Raw genomic sequence first — 26,997 nt, forward strand, 5'->3', positions numbered from 1 at the left:
CTCACTCACAAGTGCCCCTCCCCTGCTCACATACACACACACACACACACTCTCTCTCTCTCTCTCTCTCTCTCTCTCTCAAAAAAATAAACTTAAAAAAAAAGAGACTGAATTACACTCAACAATATAGACTAGAACCAAACATGGTGTTCAGTGAGAAAAGTAATAACATAATTGGAACAATAGAATATTGTGTATGTAAATATAAAAGACCTGTATTCACAACCAATGCTGTACCTTCTACAAGGGTGCATACATATCAAAGGTATATATCAAATAGTATTGAGCAACTTCCCATGGGGAAGGGTGTGATCTTTGGAATGCGGCGCGAAGAGGATAACAATGAAATAAAACAGAAGAAAGGTCTTACGTGGATTAATGGTGATAATGAGTTAAGAATTAAGGGATGTGATTAACACCACTCCATATGGAAGTCCAAAAAAGAAAGAGAGGGAGAGAGATTCCCACTAAACTGTTAAGAGATGACCATAGGATCCAACGATCCTTGAACTGGAAGGTACCTTAGCATTCAGGCAGTCTAATTTCTTCTCGGGGCAGGACGCATCTCTCCCATATCCTTGGAAAATATCACCCTCCACCTAAACTACAACACAGGGCAGGCTCTTAGTGTAAGATTGTTCTAGTGGGTTCAGAGTTCTTTTTGCCATACGGCTAAAACTGCCCTCCTATAGAGAGCCAGCACTGGTGTGAGTTCTGCTGGTAGGCGTTGTATCCTCTGTCACAGAATGGCACCCCAAACACTTAATACACCTGCCATTATTGTTTCTCAGGTCTTCCCCTCCCCCCCCCACACTGCTTCCAGTCCCACCTACCAGGATCTTGCAACTGTCCTTCACGTGACCTGTTCAAGGTCTTCTAAACAAATTTCAGCAAATTATAGCATGGCATCCACATCGGCTACTCAGTGTGGCTTGCTTGGTTGAGAAATGTGGTGAAATCCCACGGGGGACCAAGCATCATGTAAAGTGCTATGCATGGGTGCTCAGAAAAAGGAAATCACTTCTACGAGAATTACGACTGCAAGGTCTCGAACTAACAGTCTTGTTCTACTAGGTTCTGAAATGAATGAAGCTCAAACAAATCTCTGCTATCTGGAACGAGTGGCTACATTTTATCTACTGACTTATTCAGTCATTTGTTCAAGAAATAAATATATTTTCACTGGCCCTGAATATGTTTTCTGTGCCAAAGATTGCTCGGGACTCTGGCAACTGACACATGCTTCTTTGGATATAGAATCAAAGACTAGGGACTGAACCCCAAGAAGCAGGCTTGCTTCTGGTGCCCTCAGCTCTCTGAATATGGTGACTGCATTTCAGTTCTTACCTACTTGGTAATAGCTCTGGATTTCTATGAGCCAGAAACTCAGAATGGCTTACACTTTGGGACTCCAACCACAATGTCTGTTCATGTCATCTGGAAATCTCGAGCTCCTCTCTTTAATAACTTTGAAAGATAAGACCAGTAGGGTACAATGAATCACTATGGCTTGAAGATAGGTAAGAGGATGGGCATAGAATTGGCACATTCCACACTAATCAGGTCTTAGTTAGAATGTCGAACCAGCAGAAAAATTCAAAGGACTTAGAACCAATTCAACAAACCCTTCAGGAATGTGCTTCCGGTCAGAAAGTTCTGTGAACGGGCACGGCTCTACACAGCACACATTTCCACGCTGGGGAATAGGAGGGAGACCCAAGCGTGCTTTGGGGGGGCACTTAGAATCCAGCGGGAACAGGAGTCACATGTAGGAGGGTACCTGTAAAATCCCCACAGCTCTCAGTGCGGTACATAGCTACATCCATGCTGCTGAAGTGGTTCGTGCATTAGTGAAATTGGACAAAACCAGGGAGATAATGTATCCATGGATGTGTTTGGCAGGAATATCAAGATTAGTAAGAAAGAGAAGAGCTAGAATGAAGGGGGAGAAGGGTGTGGGAGGGGTCGGGGCCCCCATATCATGACCAAGCCCAGGACAGGCAGGTGCAGAGACCATGTTGGCTGTTTGGGAGGATGGAGACCCATGCCAATTCTACGTACATCTCCATCACCCCAGGACCCCTCAACTCCACCAGATACAGCTGGGCTCAGCACAGGGGCAGGGGCAGTGTTTGTTTTACAGATGAAGCAATGGAGAGCCAGCCTGGGGAAGAGGTTTATCCGAAGTCACGTAGCCACAGGGCTGGAACTCAGGCTCCTAGCTCACGGCCAAGTGTGTTCTCTTCTGTATGAAGCTGTGCTTCCGATTGCCTGGTCTAAAGGAGGGCGTCACCCATGATGTAGTGGTATCTTTGATAAGTCAGGGAGAATAGGTTCAGGCTGTCCTATTCCAAGAAAGAAGAGTGCTCAGGGGGAAAGGGGTTTCAAAGCTGCTCGTGGTGGATGCATGGGAGGTGGGGACATGGGGAGCGAGTTCTCTGAGGCTGGTGGACAGAACATCTTCAGTCACCCAGTCCGGGAGAGTCTGAATAGCTCACTTACAGCTCAGCATTCCAGGTCCACATCTGCAGGAGAAGCAGGGTCACCGGTGAGAGCTGACACCTGACGTCTTCTCGAATTGCTTTGTTCAGTCTCCTTGTCTTCAAGGCAAGACCTCCACATATTCACTGTTACTGTTCTCTGGGGAAAGAAACAGAAGACCAGCCATGAGGATCAGTGCCCAGGAGTCTCACTGACCGACCTCACTCCAGGGAAAGAAGACCTCTCTCCAGGCACAGGACAACCTCGGTTGCTGCATCACAGTGGCATCTTCAAGGGCTGGGGTACCCCAGGGAGCCCTCCTGACAAAATGTGGGGGGGGGGGGTCTCTTTACAAGGTTAGGTGTCGGAGATTCCCAACCCAGATGCCTCCACCCCCTGGCAGAAAACCTGTGATTCCCTGAGACTGAGAGCGTCTGAAGCTTATTCTAAGGAGGCCAAGGGAATGGAGGAAGGCAACGAGCTGGGGAGAGGATTGTCTCCCCTTTGGGGAAAGCTGAAGACTCCAGGGGGGTCACCCACCAGGACTAATCAAGCATGGGCAGCTGGGGAGGTGAGACTCCCGCCCAGTTCTTAGGAAAGATCTTCAAAGGGCTCTCCTCTTGCATTTGTGATTCTTTTATCATTGCTGGACAGATACTACCACCGCCCCAACCACCCTCGGCACACGTACATTCCTGGGTTTCTACCTCTGCCACCCCCCACTTTGTGCTTTTTTTCTATAATTTTTGGTAGACCATGGCCGTGGGACGACACCCGTAGCCGAACCTATATAAGAAGTGACTTTGTGTGTGCAGGGGGCAGGGGGCAGAGAAACAGTGGCGGAGGAGGGGTTTTTGTTTTCATTCTTTCATTACTTTCTTTTTTTTTTTTTTTTTTTTAATAGTGCACAGCCAGACGTGGGGTTCGATTCCATGACCATGAGATCATGACCAGAGCTGAAACCAAGAGTCAGACGCTTAAGGGACTGAGCCACCCAGGTGCCCCCAAGGGGGTTTATTTTAATCATTAAAAACTCGGGGCGCCTGGGTGGCGCGGTCGGTGAAGCGTCCGACTTCAGCCAGGTCCCGATCTCGCGGTCCGGGAGTTCGAGCCCCGCGTCGGGCTCTGGGCTGATGGCTCAGAGCCTGGAGCCTGTTTCCGATTCTGTGTCTCCCTCTCTCGCTGCCCCTCCCCCGTTCATGCTCTGTCTCTCTCTGTCCCAAAAATAAATAAACTTTAAAAAAAAAAAAAAAACCCATACTTCGGGTCGCCTGGGTGGCGCAGTCGGTGAAGCGTCCGACTTCAGCCAGGTCACAATCTCACGGTTCGTGGGTTTGAGCCCCACTCTCCCTCTCCCTCTGCCCCTCCCCTGCTTGCACTGCCTCTCTCTCAAAATAAATAAACTTTATTAAAATAAATAAAATAAAAAGCCATGCTTAGTTTTGTTGCGGGGGGGGGGGGGGGGGGTGGAGTGAGAAGCTTGCCCTGGCACTCCGGAGGGTGATTTTGCTGTGGACAGAGTGGAATGTGGGGTGATTTCAGGTTCCCTGGAGCTCCCCTAGCCGGCCTGGAACTCTCCTACCAACACCCCCAATCTGGCCACTCATAGCTGAAATCCCTCTGCTTGGGAACGTAGCCACACACGCCACCATGAGAAAACGGAGGTGAGCCGAAAATGTCTCAGGGGGTCTGAGCTAAATTCCAGCCACATTGTACCTGACAAGAGAGATTATTTTCTGAGAGCAGGTTCAAGGCGGGGGTAAGAGAGTAGTTGCGGCTGTTCATGGTAACAATTTGAGAGGCCTCAGCGTGGATTCTCGGCACTTAGATTTACTGACCATCTCTCATGTTCCGCCATGTTTCCATTCCTTTAGGGATGTATCTGAAATCACTTGTCCCCTAGCACTTATCGAGCAGAATGTGACAGTATGAGCCTTGGAGAGGGCCTCGGAGCGATTTTCTCATCTGAAAATTTTGCCTGCTTGTCCATCCCTTCCCCGAATGGTGGTTCGCACAAGGTCATGGGGCAAAGTCGGCCAGTGGAAGAAACGGACTATAAGGTTCCTTCTGGACCCCCCTGTTAAGGGTTTTTACCGTAAATATTATCCAACTTTATCCGTGACCGTCTCCATCTCAGGCGGGAGCTGGTTTTCTTTATTGGCCGTACAAGGTGGACCACCAGCCCTTGATTTGGTTTCTCAAATGCGTAGATCAATTCCTGTAGGTCTGGAAAGATCTTCTTGGGAGCGCCTTCCGCGGTCTGCCAAGATACAAGAAGGAGATGGCTCGTCACCTTCAACTGTGAGTGAAATGTGCTACTTGTCAAAGACGTGGTTTTCAGGGCTACCTCTGAGCTGACAAACTGAAAATAAGTGGCTGGCGGTTCAAGCTTCAGGGCTCACCCCGATGGGGGCCCCCCAGGGGGACTCAGCGGGTTAAGCGCCTGATTTCGGCTCAGGTCATGATCTCGCGGTTTGTGAGTTCGAGCCCTGAAACGGGCTCCACACCTGCTTGGGACTCTCTCTCTCCCTGTGTCTGCCCCTCCCCTGTGCATTCTCTCTCTCTCTCTCTCTCTCTCAATAAATTTAAAAACATTAAAAAAGAAGAAGAAGAAGAAAAAGAAAAAAGAGCTCACAGCAATGGAAATACACAGAAACCTTTGTTTTTAAGACCGGCCTCTGACTTGGGCTACTGTGAGTAAAGAGAATAACGACCGAGGCGTCCCACCTCGGTCTGCAGTGAGCCCCAACCTCGGCAAGTTGTCTGGGGTACCACACAGGGTACCCCTCTGGGAGCCGATGTCAGACACGGTGCCTTGTGTCTTTTTTTTAAATTTAAATGTAATTTTAATTTTTGTTTTTAATTTAAATCCAAGTTAGTTAACATATAGCTTAATAATGATTTCAGGAATAGAACTTAGTGATTCCTCACTTACTTAGAACACCCAGTGCTCATCCCAACAAGGGCCGGCCCATGTAACCCGTCCCCCCACCCAACGCCCCTCCGGCAACCCTCGGCTTGTTCTCTGTATTTAGGAGGCTCTTATGGTTTGTCTCCCTCTCTGTTTTTATCTTATTTGTCCTTCCCTCATCCTATGTTCATGGTTTTCTTGATGATCACTGTGGTTCTCAGATGGCTCCATGTCAGACTGCAGACGGGTGTGGTGACCGGAAGTTTCTCTGACGTGGGGTGTGGTTAACCTTCATCAGAGATTCTGGCAGACTCTGCAGCAGACTGCAGGGAAGTTCCATATAAGGCCGTCACTTCAACCCAAGCCCCCATCCACTCACTACAGGCCCCCGAGAGTTTTGCTACCCCTCAGTGAGATGCCTCCTGTATCTGAGTTATAACTGATTTCCGTGCCTCTCTGCTTTGTCCAGACAAGAGATAAAATATGGTATTAAGGAATTATCACAATCTCCCAAAGCATGGACAACAAAGAAAAAAAGTTTTAATATAAGTTGCTTTTTAGAACACATTTTATTTTGAAATAATCTCAGACTTGAAGAAAAGTTGCAAAACTCTTCTTTAAAATCTGTATATATATATATATCCTTCACCTACCCCTCGAAGGTTAACGTTTTATTGTATATATTTGCTTTTCGTTTTCTCTTTCTAAATGTGTATAGATATATGTGCATATATAGCAATACATATATATATTTTTTTAATGGTGAGATTGAGTGCAAACACGATAGCTCTTTAACCCTAAATGCTTCAATTTTTCCAAAAAAAGCAAGGACGTTACCTATCCACACTACAATGATTAAAATGAGGAAATTAATCTTGATGTAGTACAGACCTTATTCAAATTTTGTCCATTGCCTTAATAATGTTCTTTGTAGGGAAATGAAAAATTATATGTATACACACACATCACACACACACCATACATCATACACACACACACACACACACACACACACATATAGATATGGCTATATATGTGTGTGTGATATGTGTGTGTGCTTGAGGATCATTGCGTATTCTAATTTCTTTTAGATATGCACAACGAACATTAACATATTGAAGATTCTGAGATATTTTGCAGTAAAAAGATCTGCTTAATCTTGTCTGCAAGTGTTTCAAAAAGATTATTTCAGGATTCCCTGTTAGTGAAGATTCAGTTAAATTTATTATACTCTACTTCCTAAGCCAGAGAAATCATTTACAAAAAAAAAAAGGTTTTTTTCTGCTTAGTGCTCAGTAAACCAGAAAAATTAAAGAAACCCCCAAGACTGCTAGTCCACTGATGCTCCCCTTATATTTTCCTACAACCATGGGGCTCACATGGCTTCCTATACATTCAGACCTCTCCCCACCTTCCCATTCCATCCCGCCCTGGTCATTGCATCGTCTTCTAATTGGACAGTGGTCCCGTATGGAGTCCAGGCTGGTGCATTTGACCCTGGGGAATCCAGGGTCATGCATACTCTACGGGTCTGAATAACAGCCTTGATTATTCAAAAATTCTCCCTATTTCCCTCAGAGAAAGACAGGGTTAACTATTGATTTGACTCAAACTCTGCATGTTGCTTCCCTTTTTAAAATGCCTCTACGTGGCCACATCTCAGGTTCAAGAGATGATCTCAGATTCTTCTCCCCACCTTTTGTTGCTGCTTTTACAGTAGTTCTGGTACGTTCTTACCTGTATGTTGTAAAACCCATGTCTCTCTTTGAAGATTCGGTATGTGTAGACGAAATTTTTAAACCTGTGGGAAGATAACTGTGTGAATCATTATATTCTTTTTTTTCTAAGTTAATTTATTTATTTTGAGAGAGAGAGAGAGAGAGGGAGAGAGCATGGGAGGGGCAGAGAGAGAGGGAGAGAGAATCCCAAGCAGGTTCTGAATCATGGCCTGAGCGGAAATCAAGACTCAGACGTTCAACCGACTGAGACACCAGGCACCCCAACATAAGGTTCTCATAGGCAAATCCGGGTAGCCTGTACCTCTCTATTATGCGTGCAGTGCCTTTGGCGTTCTTGAGTCCTAAAAAGAAACTGATCATTTTCAGGCATTCTCATCTGTGGGAATTTGAAAGAGACAAAGGTTTGGAAATGGGGACCCTAATTCTGCTGGTGGACATCAGGGCTTGTGGCCAAGAGGGTAAGGAGAGGGAATTTTCTGTTTCCATGGTCTTGGTACTTCTCTCTAGTTTTTTTCACTTAGCTCTAAGTTGATGCAACATACAAAATGCCATTGAGCCGTTCCTGTACTGTTTGCCAAACGATGTGTCATTGACCTCGACAGAGATAGTTAGTGTTAATTAAAACAGAATGTTGAGAGTTCTGTCCAGGGAGGTGACATGCTGTGCTTTTGTTCTTCGTTGGAATTGGTGCCACTGGCTAAGTAATCTAACCGGAATCTACACAACAGACCCAATCTAACAACTTCCAAAGCAAGATATAGCATACAAACATTACCGTATTTCTGCAACTCCAAGATGCCATCAATGTAAAGTGTCAAATTAACAATAGCTTTCCAGGAGAAAAATGCATATGTTAAATGTTTCTACCAACCGTTCAACATGTTCTGATCCCACACAAACATTAAAATGTAAAAAAAAAAAAAAAAAAAAAAAAAGTGATGCCTGGGTGGCTCAGTTGGCTGAGTGTCTAACTTCAGCTCAGGTCGTGATCTCAGGGTTCATGAGTTCGAGCCCCAAATCTGGCGCACTGCTGACAGCACAGAGCCCACTTTGGATCCTCTGTACCCCCCCGCCCTCTCTCTGACCCTCCCCTGCTCATGCTCTCCCTCTCTCAAAAATGAATAAACAGGGTGTTGTATGGAAACCAATTTGACAATAAATTATATATTTAAAAATGAATAAACATTTGTTTGAAAAGTAAAGAGGGAGCGAGAGATTAAAGGCATTGACATGAGGTTCAAATTATCTGATGACTCTCCCACCACCACTTTGCACCTGTGCCAAAGAATCATTGGACTGAATTGAGAATTTAGAAAGCTACTTAGAGCGTTAACAGAAGCTTTTTACAGAAGACTTTATCACTGTTTGTCTGAAGGCTTTGGCAATTGACTTCAAATCCCAATCCTTTTTGTGGGGTTTCCTGAGGCTGGAATAAGCCAGTGGGTGTCCCCAAATCACATGGGAAGCAACACAACATTTCACATGAGTCCTTGTCCACATGTGATAAGGTAGCGCACATCTGGGAAGAGGTCTCAAATATTTCTTTTCACGGAAGTATCGTTCAAATTAGGATCCAAACGAGGTCCATATGTTGCATTTGGTTGATCACACAGTCCTTAGAGACCCAACTATGAAATGTTAAGTTCTTAAATGACTTCATTTTTAATTACACTGTTGTCTTATGAGCTAAGACAATCTCCGCCAGAGGAATGTGAAAGAGTAAAGCAAATGGAGTTTCTACGTTAACGAGTCCGAAAGCCATAGACTTCAAGTTGTAAAGACAGACATTGCTCAAATTTGATCTTTTTCTTTGCAAAGCACTTTAAAAATTTTTTTGATGTTTATTTATTTTTGAGGAGAGAGAGACAGAGTGTGAGCAGGGGAAGGTCAGAGAGAGAGGGGGACACAGAATCTGAAGCAGGCTCCAGGCTCTGAGCTGTCAGCACAGAGCTCGACGCAGGGCTCGAACTCACGAGCTGTGAGATCATGACCTGAGCTGAAGTCAGACAACCAACTGAGTCACTCGGGTGCCCTTTGCAAAGCATTTTAAATGAAATAACGAGCCATGTTGCCACATTGCTTTGCAAAGAAATTGACTTTTTGAACTTGTGATACCTACCTGCATTGATTTTGGAATGTTTAGGGGAAAAAATTCGCTAAGAGATTACAGAGCATATACTTTATATGACTATAGGGTCTTTGGGTAAATGTAAAAACTTATTTTTTTAATACTCTCTGTTCTAATTATTATTTTTTTTTAAATTTGTTATTTTTGAGAGAGAGAGAGAAAGCACGTGAGCGGAGAAGGGGCAGAGAGAGAGGTGGGGGGAGAGAAGAGCCAAAGCGAGCTCTGTGCTGATGGCACAGGAACCATGAGATCATGACCTGGGCCAAAGCTGGACGCTTAACCGACTGAGCCACCCTGGTGCCCCTAACTGTTATTTTATAAATGCCACTTAAAAACTTATAAAAGAAACATGGTTCTTCCAGCATACATTTATACTAAAGATACATAAAAAGACCATGTTTATCCTAGGCCTTCGCCCCACCACCAATGGTGACGGGGGAGCCCCTTCTTCGGCTCCAAAGCTTACAGTCTTGCCTCTACTCTCTGCCTTCAGTCCCCTGGCCTAATCTCATCATGCCCTTTGTCCCTGCTGTCATCATTACAAGAACCCCATTCTTGCAGGTCATTGACCTATTCTTTAATCATCCCCGTCCACCTTGCTCTAAAGGAAACCTTGCTTTGCCCCAGGACATGGCCCCCCTGCCTCATCTACAAGGCTGCTTCTTTCTTCCAAAGCCCTCCCCCTGCAGGGCCTGAGGGGGACACCCGTGTCCCGGTTCTCAGCTGTTTCCCTCCTTCCTCCAAACCCTCAGCTTTGAGTTTCACATCATTAGATTATGTTGCCTACCTATTGCCCCTCCCTGCTGCGGCATGTCGTGCCCCGCCTTACTGCCACTCGATTCTCCATGGCACGGCCTAGCTCTTAGCCCATCGTCACTGTCTTCAGTGCTATTCCTGCCTCAGCCTCCATGATTGTAGGCCACACGTACATTCCCCCGAGACATTCCAGTTTCTCACCTCCTTCAGCTCTTCTCCAGGGGCCTCACCCTCCACCTCCATCAGCCATGTGCTCCTATGTCCAACAACCAGGACTGGGGGGCCCAGGGCAACATCAAAATGCAAGGCCCCTTGTTAAAAAATGGTTAGGAATTTCAACATGGCGACAGCAGAGCATTAAACCAAGTACAGGGCCCTGTGAACGGGGGGCTTTGTGCAACTGTGTGGGTGGCAAGCCATGAAGCCAGCCCTGCTTTCAACTTTGAGCTTGTGATTGCCACTAACCGTAACCCTTTGTAATGTGACCTTCACACATCCCACTCTCTTGCTCCCGCTTCTAGACCCTTTCCTCCATTCACTGACCCCATCAATCCCTTGACCATAGAGCCTCCAATCTATTGGCCCTACCACTTTTCACTGCTGTCACTCTTGGCATGCTGACTGGTCTCACTTTGAATTAATGACCACAGACCTCCAGTGGGCTCTTAGTGCCCCCACCCCAGGCAAGCATTTCCTTCCCTATTCCCTCCATAGTGATTCTACATTGTCTCCTTTCTTCTTAAACCCTGAACACCTCACGCTTAACTGATGACTTCACAGAGATTCAAGCAATCAGAAGGAAACCACCAGTCTCTGAATTGCCACAGCTATTAGCCTGCCTTAATTACCATGCCTGAACTTTTTACCTACTCTGCCTTAATTACCATGCCTGAACTTTGCATGTTACTCTGGGAAGTAAGTAAGTAATCCCTCTTACTTCCACTAGATGCTATCCATTTTCATCTATTCAAGGACATAGTTCTAGAAATTTCTTCCTCCCTCTCCCTGATGTCATTAATTATTGTTCTTTCCACAGCTAGGGTGGCCCTTTTAAAAACTGTGAGTCAGATGTGTTGTTTTAATTATAGAGATTTATTAACTTTTTCCACTTGTTCAAAAGATTTTCCTATACAGATAAATAGCATAAATATTTGTCATCTATCTGCACCAAGATGATTTTGATTTCAATCGTCAAGTAGCAATTGTCATTGACTCTTATATCTTCTAATATTTAACAAATGCCTTGAATTTTTGTGCAAAAAAAAAAAAATGTGAGTCAGGCTATGTCCCTCCTCTGCACAAAAATATGGTCAATTTATTTTAAAATTTTTTTACTTTTAAGTAATCTCTATACCCAACATGGGGCTCAAACTCACAACCCCGAGATCAAGAGTCTCATGCTCTTCCGACCAAGCCAGCCAGGTGCCCCAAATCTGGTCAATGTTGAATAAGAAAAATAAGATTGCTGCATGTGAAGGGCCGGCAGGGCGTGTTTCTGTCTTAACACATCTCATGTCTTCTTATAGAGCTATAATTAAGACAGCGAGGAACTGATTCGAGGGTAGAAAAGATATTAATGGAATAAAATAGAGAGCCCAGAAACAGATCCACATATGTCTGAAAACTTGGTCTATGATAGGGTTGGCACAACGGAGCAGTGAGGAGGGGACAGGCTAGTTGTTAAATGGTGATGGTGATGTTCTCACGTGTAAACAAGTAAAAGTGGACCCTACTTCACACTCTTTTTTTTTTTTTAATGTTTATTTATTTTGGGGAAAGAGAGAGAGAGTCACAGAGCACGAGTGGGGGAGGGGCAGAGAGAGAGGGAGACACAGAATCCAAAGCGGGCTCCAGGCTCCGAGCTGTCAGCACAGAGCCCGATGCGGGGCTCGAACCCACGAACCATGAGATCATGACCTGAGCTGAGGTTGGGAGCTTGACCTACTAAGCCACCCAGGTACCCCACCTACTTCACATTCTAACTGAAGACCTAACTGTGAAAAAACAAAACAGTGAGCTTAGGAGAAATAAATATGAAGGAACAACTTAGTGACTTGTGAAGGAAGGAGTTTCTTTCCATCACAAAAAGTATAAGCCTTAAGAAAGATTAATGAACTCACTATATTCAAATTAAAATTTCTTGGGGCACCTGGGTGGTTCAGTTTGTTAAGTGTCCAACTCTTGATTTTGGCTCCGGTCATAATCTCACAATTCATGGGATCGAGCCCCACCTTGGGCTCTGCGCTGACAGCATGGAGCCTGTTTGGGACTCTCTCTCTCTCTCTCTCTCTCTCTCTCTCTCTCTGCCCCTCCCCCACTCACACACGTTCACATGCAAGCACATGCTTTCCCTCAAAAACTTTAATTACTTAAATCAAAATTCCTAATTATCAAAATATATTAGCAAAGCGAAAAAGTCTGCAAACTGGGAAAAGATATTGCAGCACTAGTATGTAATAAGAACACTCATTTACTGTAAGAAAAAGGCAAACAAAATGGCCAATAAACATAGGAAAAGATGCTTCACTTCACTCTCAATCAGGGAAATACAAATACGAACCACAATTAGATATCATTTCACACCAAACTGGTAAAGACATATGAGTTTACTAATGGAAAATATTGGCTGTGATGTGAAGCTATAGAAAGTTTTACATACAACCAACGGGATGTAATTAGATACTAATGTCTTGGAGAACAATTTGGCAAAATCTAGTAAAGCTGAAATGCGTACACTCTATAAGCCTCAATGTGTACCTTTCGAGATTGGTAATATTGACACAAAACTGACAATGCCAATATCTTATTATTTACTAAAAAGCAAAGATCATAGAAACTAAATATGTAATACATTTAAACACATTTACAATCAAAGAAAATCATAAATATATGATAAAATATTAGGTCAAAGTGTAAAACTAATGACAAGACATAAAATAAATACCATTTTTCTAATGCAAACCATCATTAGATGAAATTAATTAGCATATAGTGTCCCAAAAATAACAAATCAGGCACTCCGTAAACCTCATTAAATTTAAATTAATGATGAAAAGTGTAAAGTACAATAGCTATTTTTAGTGTAATTTTGAGGCGCAAATGGGGAAAGGGAGAGGTGAGGATGAAGGGAGGGGGAGGGAAGAAGACAGGGAGGGGGGTGAATCACTGGAGTCATCACTGGCTTCTGAGGATTTTTTTTACGCAAACACTTCCATCTGTCGGAAGAGCCTTATCTGTTGACACTAGTTGGGGTAAGTTTACGCTCACTCTGACCACTTTCCTTTGAGTTTTTTCACCTTCAAACAATCTCCTCTCTTGCTCTGCAACTTTAAACAAATCTGTTTTGGACATTTTGGATCCTCGTAGGAGCTAATACCTTTTTCCTGAAAGCAGAGTTTGTTCTTCAAGCCCTTCCGAATGTCAAGGGTTAGCTTTCTAAGATTCCGCACGCTTACTGACTACTCTGAAACAGACTTTATCCCAACACAAAAACCAACCAACAGTCAAAAAGGGGCTCAATTTTCCTTCCAGGGTAGTGGACGCACAGGGTTGTGTTTGTTTCAGGTGTGCAATATGGTGATTCAACACTTCGATCCGTTACTCAGTGCTCGTCACGACCAACCGTGTTTTCTGCATCCCTTTCACCTCTCTGCCCCATCCGCTCCCCCATCTCCCCTCCGGTAACCATGTTTCTTCTCTATAGTTAAGAGTCTGTTTTTTGATTTGGGCTTTTTTTTTTTTCCTTTGTTGGTTTGTTTCCTAAATTCCGCATATGAGTGAAGTCATAGGATATTTGTCTTTCTCTGGCTGACTTATCTCACCTGGCATTATACACTCTACCTCCATCCGTGTTGTGGCAAGATTTCATTCTTTTCTTTTGGCCGAATAAAGTCCCACTGTGTGTGTGTGTGTGTGTACACAGTATTTTCATATTTTGGGGGGGTAAATACCCAATAATGAAATTACTGGATCACAGGATGGTTCTATTTTACATTTTTTTTTTCAACGTTTATTTATTTTTGGGACAGAGAGAGACAGAGCATGAACAGGGGAGGGGCAGAGAGAGAGGGAGACACAGAATCGGAAACAGGCTCCAGGCTCTGAGCCATCAGCCCAGAGCCTGACGCGGGGCTCGAACTCACGGACCGCGAGATCGTGACCTGGCTGAAGTCGGACGCTTAACCGACTGCGCCACCCAGGCGCCCCTGTATTTTACATTTTTTGAGGAACGTCCAGACTGTCTTCCACAGTGGCTGCACCAGTTCGCATGCTCACCAATGGTGCACAGGAGTTCCTTTTTCTCCACATCCTCCCCAACCCTTGTTTTCTGTGTTCTTGATTTTAGCCATTCTGGCAGGCGTGACATCCTCGGCCCTTTTGAAGTACACTATTTTGCAGTAAAGGCTAGGTTTTTATTCTCTAGTGATTCTCTTTCAGGAAGGATTTACTTTTTTCAGTCATCAGAAAAAAAGTTGTGCTTCAAAGAAACGGACCCAGGGGCGCCTGGGTGGCTTGGTCAGTTAAGCGTCGGACTTTGATCTCAGCTCAGGTCACGATCTCATGGCTGGTGAGATCGAGCCCCGAGTCGGGCTCTGTGCTGACAACATGGAGCCTGCTTGGGATTCCCTCTCCCCCACTTCTCTCTGCCCCTCCCCTGTTCACACATGCGCGCACTCTCTCTCTCTCTCAAAATGAATAAATAAACTTAAAAAAAAAGACCTAAAATGAATGTAGTATAAAAATTGGTCTCCCGATTTCTCCCCCCATGCCTTGAGGATGGGAAAGGGGCAGAGGTGCCTACCTGCTGATGTCCACAGGGACCAAAGAGGGGCAATGGCTGTTGGGGTGCGCTTGGCAGATGCCTGTCTTACCCCTTCTCAAGTCTCTTAAAGCTACAGTAACTGATATCATAATGTCCTCACTAAGCTTATAGCAGCCAAGCAGCCACATGTCATCTTTGCCATCCAAAGCTTTGCTCAAAGACCTGGTGATGCAAGGCAGCTGAGTTGATGATTCAGGGCACCGAGTGCTTTAGGTGGAGCGCCTTGGGTGGGGTGCTCCATCAGGGGGAGAGGAGGGGAAACTTTGAGAAAAGTTGTCCATTACTGGTCAAATGTACCTCTGATCATACCGAATTTCAATTACTCATTTCCTCCCCTGCACCTCACACTTGGCTGTGAGCTCCGAAAGGCCAGACTCATGTCTGCTTTGCTCACTCCTGCACTTTGCCTGCCCCATAGTTACGCTCAGTGAATATTTGTTGAGTTGCATTGAATTATCTTTTTTTTTTTAATTTTTATGTTTATTTTTGAGAGAGAGAGAGAGAGAGAGAGAAAGCGTGAGCGGGGCAGGGGCAGAGAGAGAGGGAGACACAGTATCTGAAGCAGGCTCCGGGCTCTGAGCTGTCAGCACAAACCCACGAACTGCAAGATCGTGACCTAAGCCAAAGTCAGATGCTTAACCGACTGAGCCACCCGGGTGCCCCTGCATTGAATTATCTTAACAAGAAATGTGCCAAGCTTATATGCAGAAATCTTACTAAGAGACACGAGTTGCAATGTTTTTGAATGGAAAGATTAAGTATTGTGAAAAATAACAATTCTTATCAAATTATATATTAGTTTTGAGTGTTTATTTTTGAGAGAGAGAGAGACAAAGCATGAGCGGGGGAGGGGCAGAGAGAGAGGGAAACACAGAATCTGAAGCAGCCTCCAGGCGCTGAGCTGTCAGCATAGAGCTGAACACGGGGGTTAAACCGTAAGATCGTGACCTCAGCTGAAGTCAGATGCTCAACCAACTGAGACACCCAGGCACCCCTCAAATTATATTTTAATTGGCACCCCTAGCTCCAACCTGCCCTGAACTCCACTCACTTATTCAACTACTTAACATCTCTTAAATGTCCACTAGGTGTTTCAAATCCAGTATGCTCAAAACCAGTTTTATACCTGTGCGAATTCTATCCCACTACCGCGTCAATATCCTAACTGATGTCCATGAACTATGAGAGTTTCTACTCTGTCTGGTGAGAGCACAAGCATTTGCAGACTAATGAGAGTCCCAGAGATTTTTCTATTGGCTTCTTTTGAGTGATTTTTTTTTTAACCTGGCTGTGGGTACCTTCCTCATGTGGATGAGCTATTCACCACTAAGCTGAAGATTTGAGATTTCTGCAGATCTCTGCAGATCTTTGAGATTTCTGCAGATCTCTGCAGATCTTTGAGATTTCTGCAGATCTGGAGATTTCTGCAGATCCCCCATGAGTTCTAGGCACAACAGGCTTCCTGGACTTCTACCTCTAGCTCATCAATTGAGGGAGACCATAAGGCCCTACCTGGGTAGAAAAGGACATTAATATAGTTATTATCTCAGATGCTCAGGAATCTAGAAGAAAGATAGAGCTTGTTATGCAGAAACATGGAATATAGAGACACCCACATTAAAATACTAGAGGTAAAAACTGCATTGTCTAAGATGTAGAATATGCTGAATGGGATTAGCAGCAAATTTCACACTGCAGAAAAAATTAATTTGTGAACTTGGAGGTAAAGTGACATGACAGAAACTACCAAAAGTGAAATGAAGAAACCATTGAAATACAAATGGGGAAAAAAAAAACAGTACAGAAAATAAACAAAAGAGAAAGTTATTCTCTCAAAGTGTAAATAATATTAATGAAGTTTCACGGGCAGCTGGGTGGTTCAGTCAGTTAAGCGTCCGACTCTTGATTTCGGCTCAGGTCATGACCTCGGGGTCATGTGATTGAGCCCCACATCGGGCTCTATGCTGAGCGTGGAGCCTGCTTGGGATTATCTCTCTCTCTCTCCCTCTCTCTCTGCCTCTTCCCCCTCACCCCCCCAAAATAAATAAACATTCAAAAAATATATTAAAGTTTCATTTGACATCAGTGAAATTCACAACTTACTTGGTAACACAAAGTAACAGACCTCACTCAAAAAAATAGACTGAATAGCCCTGTACCTATTAAAGAATTTGAATTGGTACTTAAAAACTTTCCCACAAAGAAAATTCTAGGCCCAGATGACTTTACTGATACATTCTACTGAACATTTAAGAAAGGAATAATACCAATTGTAAATAAACTCTTCAGAAAATTAAAGAGACTACTCTTAATTTATATTATGAGGCTAGCATTTCTCTGATATGAAAACCATTTATAGACATGTTTTTAAAGTTAAGGTACAGATTATATTCCCCATGACATAGATTCAGTAATTCTTACCAAAATGTTGGCATATCAAATTAACCAATGTATACAAAAGACTCCACATAGTAATCAAATGGGATTTATGTCAGGATTAATTTCAAGGTTGTTTTAATATTTGAGAATTAATGAATATTGGTTGACTAGCTCCCAGAAGAAACCAAAGGGGATACACTCCTTGGCATCCGTATTGGCAATGATTTTGTGACACTGAACGCAAAGACAACAAAAGTAAGATAAACAAGTGGGACTACTTTGAACTACAAAGCTCTGCACAGCAAAGGAAACCAACAACAAAGTGAAAAGGCAAACTACTGAATAGGAGAAAATATTTGCAAATTATATGTATGCTAAGGGGCTAATATCCAAAATATATAAAGAACTCATACAATAGCAACAAACAAATAATCTGATTTTAAAAATGGGGAGAACTACATAGGCATTTTTCCCAAGAAGATATACAAATGGCCAACAGGTACGTGAAAAGTGCTCAACATCACTCATCATCAGGGAAATACAAATCAAAACCACGATGAGATACCATCGCACGCCTGTCAGATGGTTATCATCAAAAAGCCAAGAGATAATAAGTGTTGTCACGGATGTGGAGAAAAGGTAAGCTTTGTGTGTTGTTGTTGGAAATGTGAGCTGGTGCAGCTACTATTTAGGAAGCAGTAAGAAGATTCCATGAAAACGTAAAAATGAAACTACCATACGGTCTAGCAATCCCACTTCTGGGTATCCAAACTGAATGAAATCAGTATGTTGAAGAGATATCTGCACTTCCATTTTTATTGAAGCATTATTCACAGTACCAAGATATGGAAACAACCTAAGTGTCCATCAACAGATAAATGGGTAAAGATGTGGTGTATGTGTGTATATATATATATACACACACACACACACACACATATATATATATATATACACACACACACACACATACAATGGAATATTTTTCAACCATGAGAAGAAAGGAAATACTGCCATCTGAAACAACATGGATGGGCCTTAAGGGCATTATGCTAAGTGAAATAAGCCAGACAGAGAAAGACAAATATTGTACAGTATCACGTATATGTAGAATCTTAAAGAAAAAAAAAAGAGAGAAATTAACAGACTAAATATGACTCTCAATCAATGCAGAAAAAGCATTTGACAAACTTTGATATACGTTTCTAATAAAAACCCTCAACCTTACTAGGAAGAGAAGGACTAAAATCACAATGGTAAAAGACTGAATACTTTTACCCGAAGATCAGGAGATGACAAGGGTTTTGGCACTTGTCACTTCTATTCTGCGTTGCTGTGGAAGTCCTGGCTAGTGCATAAGGCAAGGAAAGAAATGGAATGGGAAGATTGAAATCGAAGAACTATGCCCATCTTTAATTGCATAGGGAAAATCACGTGAGCGCTACAAAGAAGCCACCAGGCTAGCGAGTGAGTTCGACAAGGCGGCAGGATACAAGATCAATATACAGAAGTCAACTGTATTTTTATTGACTTGTATTGAACAAGTGGAATGTGAAATTAAAGTAACATCATGTCAAACAACACAAAAAGATGAAATCTTAGGGATGAAATTGACAAGAGATATACAAGACCTGTTACAAAACATTTCTGAGAGAAATTTTAAAAGACTTAAATAAATGGGGATATTAAACTATGTTCATGGGTCAGAAGTATACATGTAAGATTCCATGTCAGTTCTCCCCTAATTGATGTATAGGTTCATGCAATCTCAACCTAAATCCCATCAGGCTTTTTTTGGTGGTAGCTGAAAAGCTGAGTCTAAAATATGTACAGAGATGCAAGGAACCTAGGACAGCCAAAATAACCTTGAAAAAGTTGGGGACTTACACTACGTGATTTCAAAACTTATTATAAAAAGAAAGTCATCAACACAATATAGAATTTGCATAAAGATAGAAAAAAGATCAATAGATCAACAGATCCAAACTTACATGCTCAATAGATTTTTTTTTTTTTTAACAAAGACATCAAAGCAATTCATGAGAAGAAAAGATAATCTTTTCGACAAAGGAGCTGGAACAGTGAGGTAGCCATACCTCATGAACTCCAACCCTAACCTTACCCCAGATACAAAAATTAAATCAGTATGGGCTGCAGTAAATGCAAAAGCTGACACTATTAAAACCTAGATGAGGGGCGCCTGGGTGGCGCAGTCGGTTAAGCGTCCGACTTCAGCCAGGTCACGATCTCGCGGTCCGTGAGTTCGAGCCCCGCGTCAGGCTCTGGGCTGATGGCTCAGAGCCTGGAGCCTGTTTCCGATTCTGTGTCTCCCTCTCTCTCTCTGTCCCTCCCCCGTTCATGCTCTGTCTCTCTCCCAAAAATAAATAAACGTTGAAAAAAAAAAAAAAAAACTAGATGAAAACAAAGGAGAAAACCTTTGGGAAATTAGTTAGGCAAGGATTTATTACATACACACCAAAATTGTGATCCTCAAAAGAAAAAACTAATAAAATTTGGCCTCATGAAAATTAAGGATCTCTGTTCTTTGAAATACACTGGTTAAAGAGGATAAAAAGACAAGACACAAAATGGGAGAAAATATTCACAAACCACCTGTCTCATAAAGAACTTGCACCAAAATAGGTAAAGAATTATCAAGACTAAGAAAATAAATAATAGGAAAATAAAAATTTCATGGGCAAAATATTTGAATGGATACGTCATCAAAAAGATATATGGATGGCAAAAAAGTGTATGGAAAAATACTCAGTATCGTTGTTCATTAGCTACACGTACATTAAAACCACAATGAAATACCACTGCACTTATTAATATGGCTTAAACTTAGAAAGCAGACCAAGCAAAGTGTTTGCAAGAATGTGGAGCAGTCAGAACTCACATAATGCCAGTGGGAATGTAAAATAGTGCATTCACTTTGGAAGACAGCATGGTAGTCTCTTGGAAATATAAACGCACATTGAACATATGACTCAGCAGTTATTTTCCTGGGACAAATGAAGCCATATGTCCACAAGACTTGGTCACAAATATTCATAGCCACTTCAGGTGTAATAGTTCCGAATGAGCTAAACCAATAGGGTAATGGAATACTACTCAGCAATGAAAAGAATGCACTTTGTAACTATACCGATGAATCTCAAAATAATTATTCTGGATGAAAGAAGTCAGACAAGGGGACGCCTGGATGGCTCAGTCCGTTAAGCATCTGACTCTTGATTTTGGCTCAGGTCGTGATCTCACGGCTCATGAGTTCGAGCTCCACGTCGGGCTCTGCGCTGACTGCGTGAAGCCTTCTTGTGGTCCTCTCTCTCCCTCTCTCTCTCTGCTCCCCCCCTGCTTGTGCTCTCTCTCTCTCTCAAAATAAGTAAATAAACTTTAAAAATTTTTTTTTTAAAAAAAAGAAAGAAGTCAGACAAAAAGGGCTACTACTTTATGATTTGATTTCTATTAAAATCTGGAAAATGTTAATAGTCTCAAATTATATTGGGTCCGCCGGACCAAAATGGAAATAACCTAAATGTCTGATTATGTATAAATTATGATATATCCAATCAACAAAACAGCCAGCAATCACGAAAAGATGGTGTGTGTTGCCTTTCTTTGATGGGGAAAGATGCCAACGATGCACTGAAAAAAACCAGTGTGCAAACCCTCGTGTATGACGAACGATTTGTGTACATATACGTATTTCCTTATACACGCATATGCATAGAGAGCAGCCTGGAGACATGTGTACTGAAATATCAGAAATGGTAATTTCCATGTGGTGAAACTGAGAACATTTCTGCTTTCTTTTTTATACCTTTCTCCACATTTGGTTTTTCTAAAATAACCAAAAAAGTTTGAATTCTTTTTTTTCCTTTGTGAGCTCTAGAGTCTTTCCAAAGATCTCAGAACCTGGGAGCTAGAAATGACACCCTCTCTTCTGCACCCCCCCCCTCCACCCGGGGCTCTTCCACTCCTTTCTATTTCTGCTTTCTCCTCAGTGAGGACATGTGGTAAGTCAGGGCCCGGATTCTTCTCATCGGCAGCCTTCCCACGGCTACAGAAAGTCCCTCCTTTCCCCTCAGACCCACAGAGGAAGCCTCGGCTCTCCCCGTGACCACTCCACTTTGACTCTACTGATTATAAAGGCAGACCCACGTCCAACTTCTCACACTCACAGGGTCACACTACAGAGGCAGTGTTTTTGCATGCTGGTGCTTCCTGAAAGCTCTATCAGGGTACACGATCAAGTAACATTTCCTGTCTAGAGTTACCACATCGCTTTCTGGTCAGTACTAGGTGCTGCTTGGCCAACTCTCCGTGTGACTTCCTTTAGTTCGAAACTTTCCTAAGATATTTTTGTTTAGGTCTGTGAAAGCGTGGAAGGTGGCCTATTGCCATATTGCCATTCTAACAGCAAAGAAGGGGCAGCCCCAATGTTGGGAAGCAGAATGGTAAGACTCCACGTATCAGGGTCTGCTGGCAAGACCTCCGGTCCTCGGCTTGGGCACTTTATAACACAATTCCAAGGCGAGTGCCTTGAACATACGTCAGGGGCACTGGGGACATGGGTAAGAAGGAACATACTGACGTGTTGGCAAGTTGGGCTTGGACAAGTTATCTAATAAGACACTCCAGTATCTGGGGCACCCGGCTGGCTCAGTAGGTGGAGCATGTGGCTCTTGGTCTCAGAGTCATGAGTTCGAGCCCCACCTTGCGGGTAGAGATTATATATTTAATAAACAAGTTGGAAAAGGAGAGAAGAAGGAAAAGGAGAGGAAGGAGAAGGGGAAAAAGAAGAAGAAGCACTTCTAGTTTCTTCTCCCACAAATTAGGGGTAACGTCACCTACTAGAAATGGCTTTGCAAAGGGCAAGTGAGATAACAAATACAACGTGCCTGTCACGATGTTTGGCTCCTAGAAACCACCTTCATGGGGCACCCGAGTAACTCAGTTGGTTGGGCATCAGACTCTTGATTTCAGCTCAGGTCATGATCTCACGGTCGTGGAATCTCTCTGTTCCTCCCCTGTTCATGTATGCACATGTTCTCTCTTTCCCTTTCTCAAAAAAAAAACAACAAAAAAAGGACCTTCACGGTGGCTCCAAATGCATAGTTACAGGCAAATAGGTTAATTCTTGAGACCATTTTGGCTTTGCTCACGTCGGGCAACCTAAAGTAGCCTCTCTATCCCTTACTGTACTATGACTCTGTTTTGTTTTCATCATTATTGTCTCCTCTCACCGGAATGTACTTTCACAAGGGCAGGACGGATGCCCGTATCATTCATCGCTATTTTCCCGATGCCTCGAACTGTGTCTGGAATACGCATTATAAGAAGCGCTCAGTATATGCTTGTTGAATGAATGCGTGAAGGTTCTATTCATTCATCCTCTAAATACCTGCTGCACTAAAGCTCTCCACACCTTGATGAGTGAGTCGCTCTTTGCTCTCAGTTCCCACACACCCCAATGTGAGTCCGGTCATCGGCACACACTTTGAGTGTCCGTTTACTTCTTTATTTTCCCCACGAGGCTCTGAGCTGTGTTGAGGGCACCAAGCTAGTGCCCAGCATAGCTCCTGGCATCTAAGAGACTCTCAACACCCGTTGGACAACTAGAATTGAACGGTCAGTGCTGATCTGCGTGGTGACAAAATTTCACAGGGATCATGATAAAGGCCATTGAGATGGGGCCATTTGACCTGAGCCTTAAGCCTGATGCACCTGAGATAGGTCTGCCTTTCAGGGACATGGGCACGGGCAAAAATATGTACTCTTCTCTCGTCATTTGATTTAGTGTTCTTTTTCCATTTCTTAGCGACTTTCGCTTTAGATGAATATGCAGCCTAGCTGGATATTCCACAAAGTTGTCGAAAAGAAACGTCGACTTTTAAAGAGAATCCCAGGATAGACTACTTACCCTGAGGTCTGGGTCAGGGTCTTCCTGTCTCTATGACATCCCTGGCACCTGCTTTTCCCATTCTTGCTGTTTGCCCTGCCACAGCTAGTTCCTCGCCATCTCCCATCCAGAGACACAACACCCTCAACCGCCATCACCTGTCGGCTTCGGAGCACCTTCCATATCACACTGGAGCTCCGAAAATTCTAGTCTGGGGGAGTTCGAGGAGTTCCAGCCTGGTCATTTCCCTGCATGGAAACCATCTGCGCTTCCCCATTACCTACACAGTCATTCGTTTCAGACCCCATGACATCATCCCAAACCTACTCTACCAAAAGCCGTTTCCAAGCTACTTTTCTCGAACCCTGTCAAACATCCTACCTCTAGGTATGCCTTCCATTCCACTTCCCTGTAATCCAATCTTACCCACTCTTTCCAGTCCCAGCTCAAATGCCACCTCCTCTAAAAAGACCCTCTTGTTCATCTTTTCTGCCCTTGAATTTGCATAAAACTGCCTCTTCTTAAATTTATCCTTTGCCCTTTTATAATTTATTTACGTGTTTTGGATCTCCTTGAAAAAAAAATTGCAAATTCCCTGTTAGAATCTCCCTAGGCTCTAGTCCCATGTTTGAATAGATAGTAGGGATTCACTACCTTTTTATACGTTTTCAAAAAAAAAAAAATTGGGGAATGGGGAGGGGCAGAGAGTGAGAGAATCCCAAACAAGTTCTGCATTGTCAGTGCCGAGCCCGACTTTGGCGGGGCTCAATCCCACAAACCGTGAGATCACGACTTGAGCTGAAATCAAGAGTCTGTCGCTTAACCGACTGAGCCACCCAGGTGCTCCTACATTCATGATTTTAGCTGCGATTTTCCTGTGCTTCACCCAGCCTTTGGTGAAGAAAGTACCTATTTGGCTTTGTATGTTTAGGAGTGTGTAAGCGCACACATGTGTGCGTGTGTGTGTATTTAGTTGAGGGATGGATACTGAATTTTACCTAATACTTTTAACCAAATCTGAATGAGTTATGCCGTCCGTAAACTTTGGCTAATTAATATTTCATTAAACTAATAATTTACCCGACCTGGAACCGTCCTTGACGTCTTGGAATGGACCAGACTTGAGCACCGTGTACTTTCTCCTCTAATATGTTCCTGGCTTCTGTTTTGTTAGTAGTTTACTGAAAAGTGGCATTAATTAAAATTGAAATTGGTCTGTAGATTTCCTTTGTGCCTGTGTCCTTTTTGAAAAAAAAAAAAAAAAGTTTTGCCTTCATACATAGAAATCAGGAAAAAACAATGCAGAGAAACAACTCAAGCTAAAAATGGGTAAAGAATGTGATTGGTCAGGGCCGGTGGCTCAGTCTTCTGAGCGTCTGACTTCGGCTCAGGTCATGATCTCACTGTTCATGAGTTCAAGCCCCGCATAGAGCTTGCTGCTGTCAGGGCAGACCCCAGTTTGGATCCTCTGTCCCCCTCTCTCTCTTTGCCCCTCCCCCATTTGCACTCTCTCTCATAAATAAATAAACATTAAAAAGGAATGTGAGTAGGCAATTCTCAAAAGAAGAATTACCAATGGCTAAGAAGTATATGAATACACTCTTGTCATCACTGGTAATTTGAAAACTCAAACTGCTAACCCCTAAGGCTATCTTTCTTTTACCTACATCCCTGGCATCATATAAAAAAGGAAATCTGGGGCGCCTGGGTGGCGCAGTCGGTTAAGCGTCCGACTTCAGCCAGGTCACGATCTCGCGGTCCGTGAGTTCGAGCCCTGCGTCAGGCTCTGGGCTGATGGCTCAGAGCCTGGAGCCTGTTTCCGACTCTGTGTCTCCCTCTCTCTCTGCCCCTCCCCCGTTCATGCTCTGTCTCTCTCTGTCCCAAAAATAAATAAACGTTGAAAAAAATAAATAAATAAAAAATAAATAAAAAGAAATCTATCTCTGCCAATTCTGTTAGTAATGACAGTCCCTTTTGTCTTCATTCTTTCTCTTTTTTACGATTTTCTTAACATTTATTTATTTTTGAGAGACAGAGACAGAGCATGAGCAGGGGAGGGGCAGAGAGAGAGGGAGACACAGAATCCGAAGCAGGCTCCAGGCCCCGAGCTGTCAGCACAGAGCCTGACGCGGGGCTTGAACCCACGAACCGTGAGATCATGACCTGAGCCGAAGTCAGACGGTTCACCCAGGCGCCCCCCTGTTGTCCTCATTCTAAGAAGCACTGAAGCACATCCATAGAGACACTTGGGTTTTAATTCCTATAACAGGCAAAAGAAAAATTTCAGTGATCTCTCCAAACAGAACACTTGAAGATAGTTAGGTTGCCATTGATACCTGTTCAGGATTGCCTTCTAAACGGGACTGAACAAGCTTGTTTAGCAGGGGAGCTCTGATACTCTGGCCTGAACTCTTTGGAGATGCCAGATAAATTTCAACACAAGCAAGGCATTTGAGAAATCTGGTCTCTGTTTCTTCGTCTAGAAGATGGTGACTGTTTCTGCTGGCCTTGACTGACTCTAAGGATGAAAGGAAAGGATGCATGTGGAGGCCCTTTACCCACCTAACAAACTTTGAAATCGTATTTTAAGTATCACCAGTGGAGCCGGCAGAATATACGTGAAAACTTACATCTCTCGGATTAAAGTTCCCTGAAGGGCATCTAGCCTTTTCCCAGCACAAACAAACCGACCTCTACCCTGAGCCCTCCTCTTTAGATATGCTGGCACTGATGAGAAAATCCTTTTTCTTTCTTCCTCTTTCTTCCTTTCTCACGTGCACCCCCTTGCCTCCGCAATGCCCCTTTGCCCCTCATACTTCCTGCAGCCCTTCCCTTTGCCCCCGCCCCCTTCCCTGCTGCTGCACAGGGGCCCCTGGGGTCGCGTACGTGCCGTGGTCAGATGGATAGGACACACTCCTTGCGCCCTCTTCAAGCAGAGCCTAGCCTTTTCTCATTCTGCTCATCTGGGCTGCAAGGTCGGAATGAAATACAATGTCTTTCTCACTGGGCTTCTACTACGCTCGGTGTGAGGTTCCAGATGTGTGTGTGTGTGTGTGTGTGTGCGTGCGCGCAAGATGAGACTACTCACGAGACACAGAGGCACAGCACTCCCGGCACGGACTCGCTGTCCCTTATCAGGAAGTTGCCATCCACCCCATCCTTGAGCAGCAAAGTCTCGCAGTCTTTCTTGGACAGAGGGCCGTGGTAACAAGGCAGATCCATGGGGAGCCCTTTGGTATCCCCGAAATCCATCCCCAAGTCCGGGGACGGCTCTGAGGAGGGAATTAGAGGAGTGGCCTTGAGGGGCCTTTGGAAGCACCTCTCCAGCTGGCTGGTGGCAGTGAGGTGACGCTGCCTTGCGGGACCCAGACTGTTTCGAAAGATTCAGGAAATGAAAGGGGGTGGGGCTGATGAAGTGACCATGACATTTCAGCCTGTGAGTGGCCCTAGTGTGACTCACAGAAGTGAGTGAGAGCAAGTTTGAGTGATGTTCGTGGGTGGGCTGCAAGGCCGAAGCTGAGCTCCCCAGGACGGGGCTGCGGCCTTGAATATCACCCAAATCACCTGTTTTCTCCTTCTCCGGCTGCTGGTGTTCCTTCCAGGGAGCACACCGCTACCTTTGGCTGTGACTCTTGCCCATTTCTGGCTGGAGCTGCCCATCACTGTGCTACGCTAAGCTCATAACAGGTGCTCAGAAAGTGTTCAGATGCTGAATGAAGCCAGGTTTGTCCAGATGTAATGGAGCCATTGAAAAGGTAGGACTTCCACGGGTCAAATGGCATGAAAATCAGAAGACATTAGTGGGAACAGAAGGCAATTGAATGCAATGTGGGGAGACAGCCCAGCCCCTGGTTAAGGCTCCCGGCCGTTGATGAA

The 26,997-nt window shown here is 44.0% G+C and overlaps 1 protein-coding gene across 1 annotated transcript; it reads right to left on the reverse strand.

Moving 5' to 3' along the window:
- On the reverse strand, positions 1-26,477 carry SH2D1B (SH2 domain containing 1B). Its single transcript, XM_045456606.1, has 4 exons — positions 26,210-26,477; positions 7,130-7,193; positions 4,576-4,741; positions 1-2,640 (listed from the first exon to the last, which is right to left on the reverse strand). Exons 1-4 carry the CDS (start codon positions 26,371-26,373, stop codon positions 2,603-2,605), a joined length of 432 nt encoding a protein of 143 aa, XP_045312562.1. The 5' UTR covers positions 26,374-26,477; the 3' UTR covers positions 1-2,602.
- Between the last annotated feature and the right edge of the window lie 520 nt (positions 26,478-26,997).

Source organism: Leopardus geoffroyi, chromosome C3 (assembly GCF_018350155.1).
Source record: "Leopardus geoffroyi isolate Oge1 chromosome C3, O.geoffroyi_Oge1_pat1.0, whole genome shotgun sequence".
Lineage (NCBI taxonomy): Eukaryota > Metazoa > Chordata > Mammalia > Carnivora > Felidae > Leopardus > Leopardus geoffroyi.

Coding starts and splice junctions, on each gene's coding strand:
- SH2D1B (XM_045456606.1), bottom strand. CDS start 26,373: ATGGATTTCGGGGATACCAAAGGGCTCCCCATGGATCTGCCTTGTTAC. Junction 7,194..26,209: donor GTGCTGTGCCTCTGTGTCTC/GTGAGTAGTCTC, acceptor ATCTTCCCACAG/GTTTAAAAATTTCGTCTACA. Junction 2,641..4,575: donor AAAGTTGGATAATATTTACG/GTAAAAACCCTT, acceptor TTCTTTCCCCAG/AGAACAGTAACAGTGAATAT.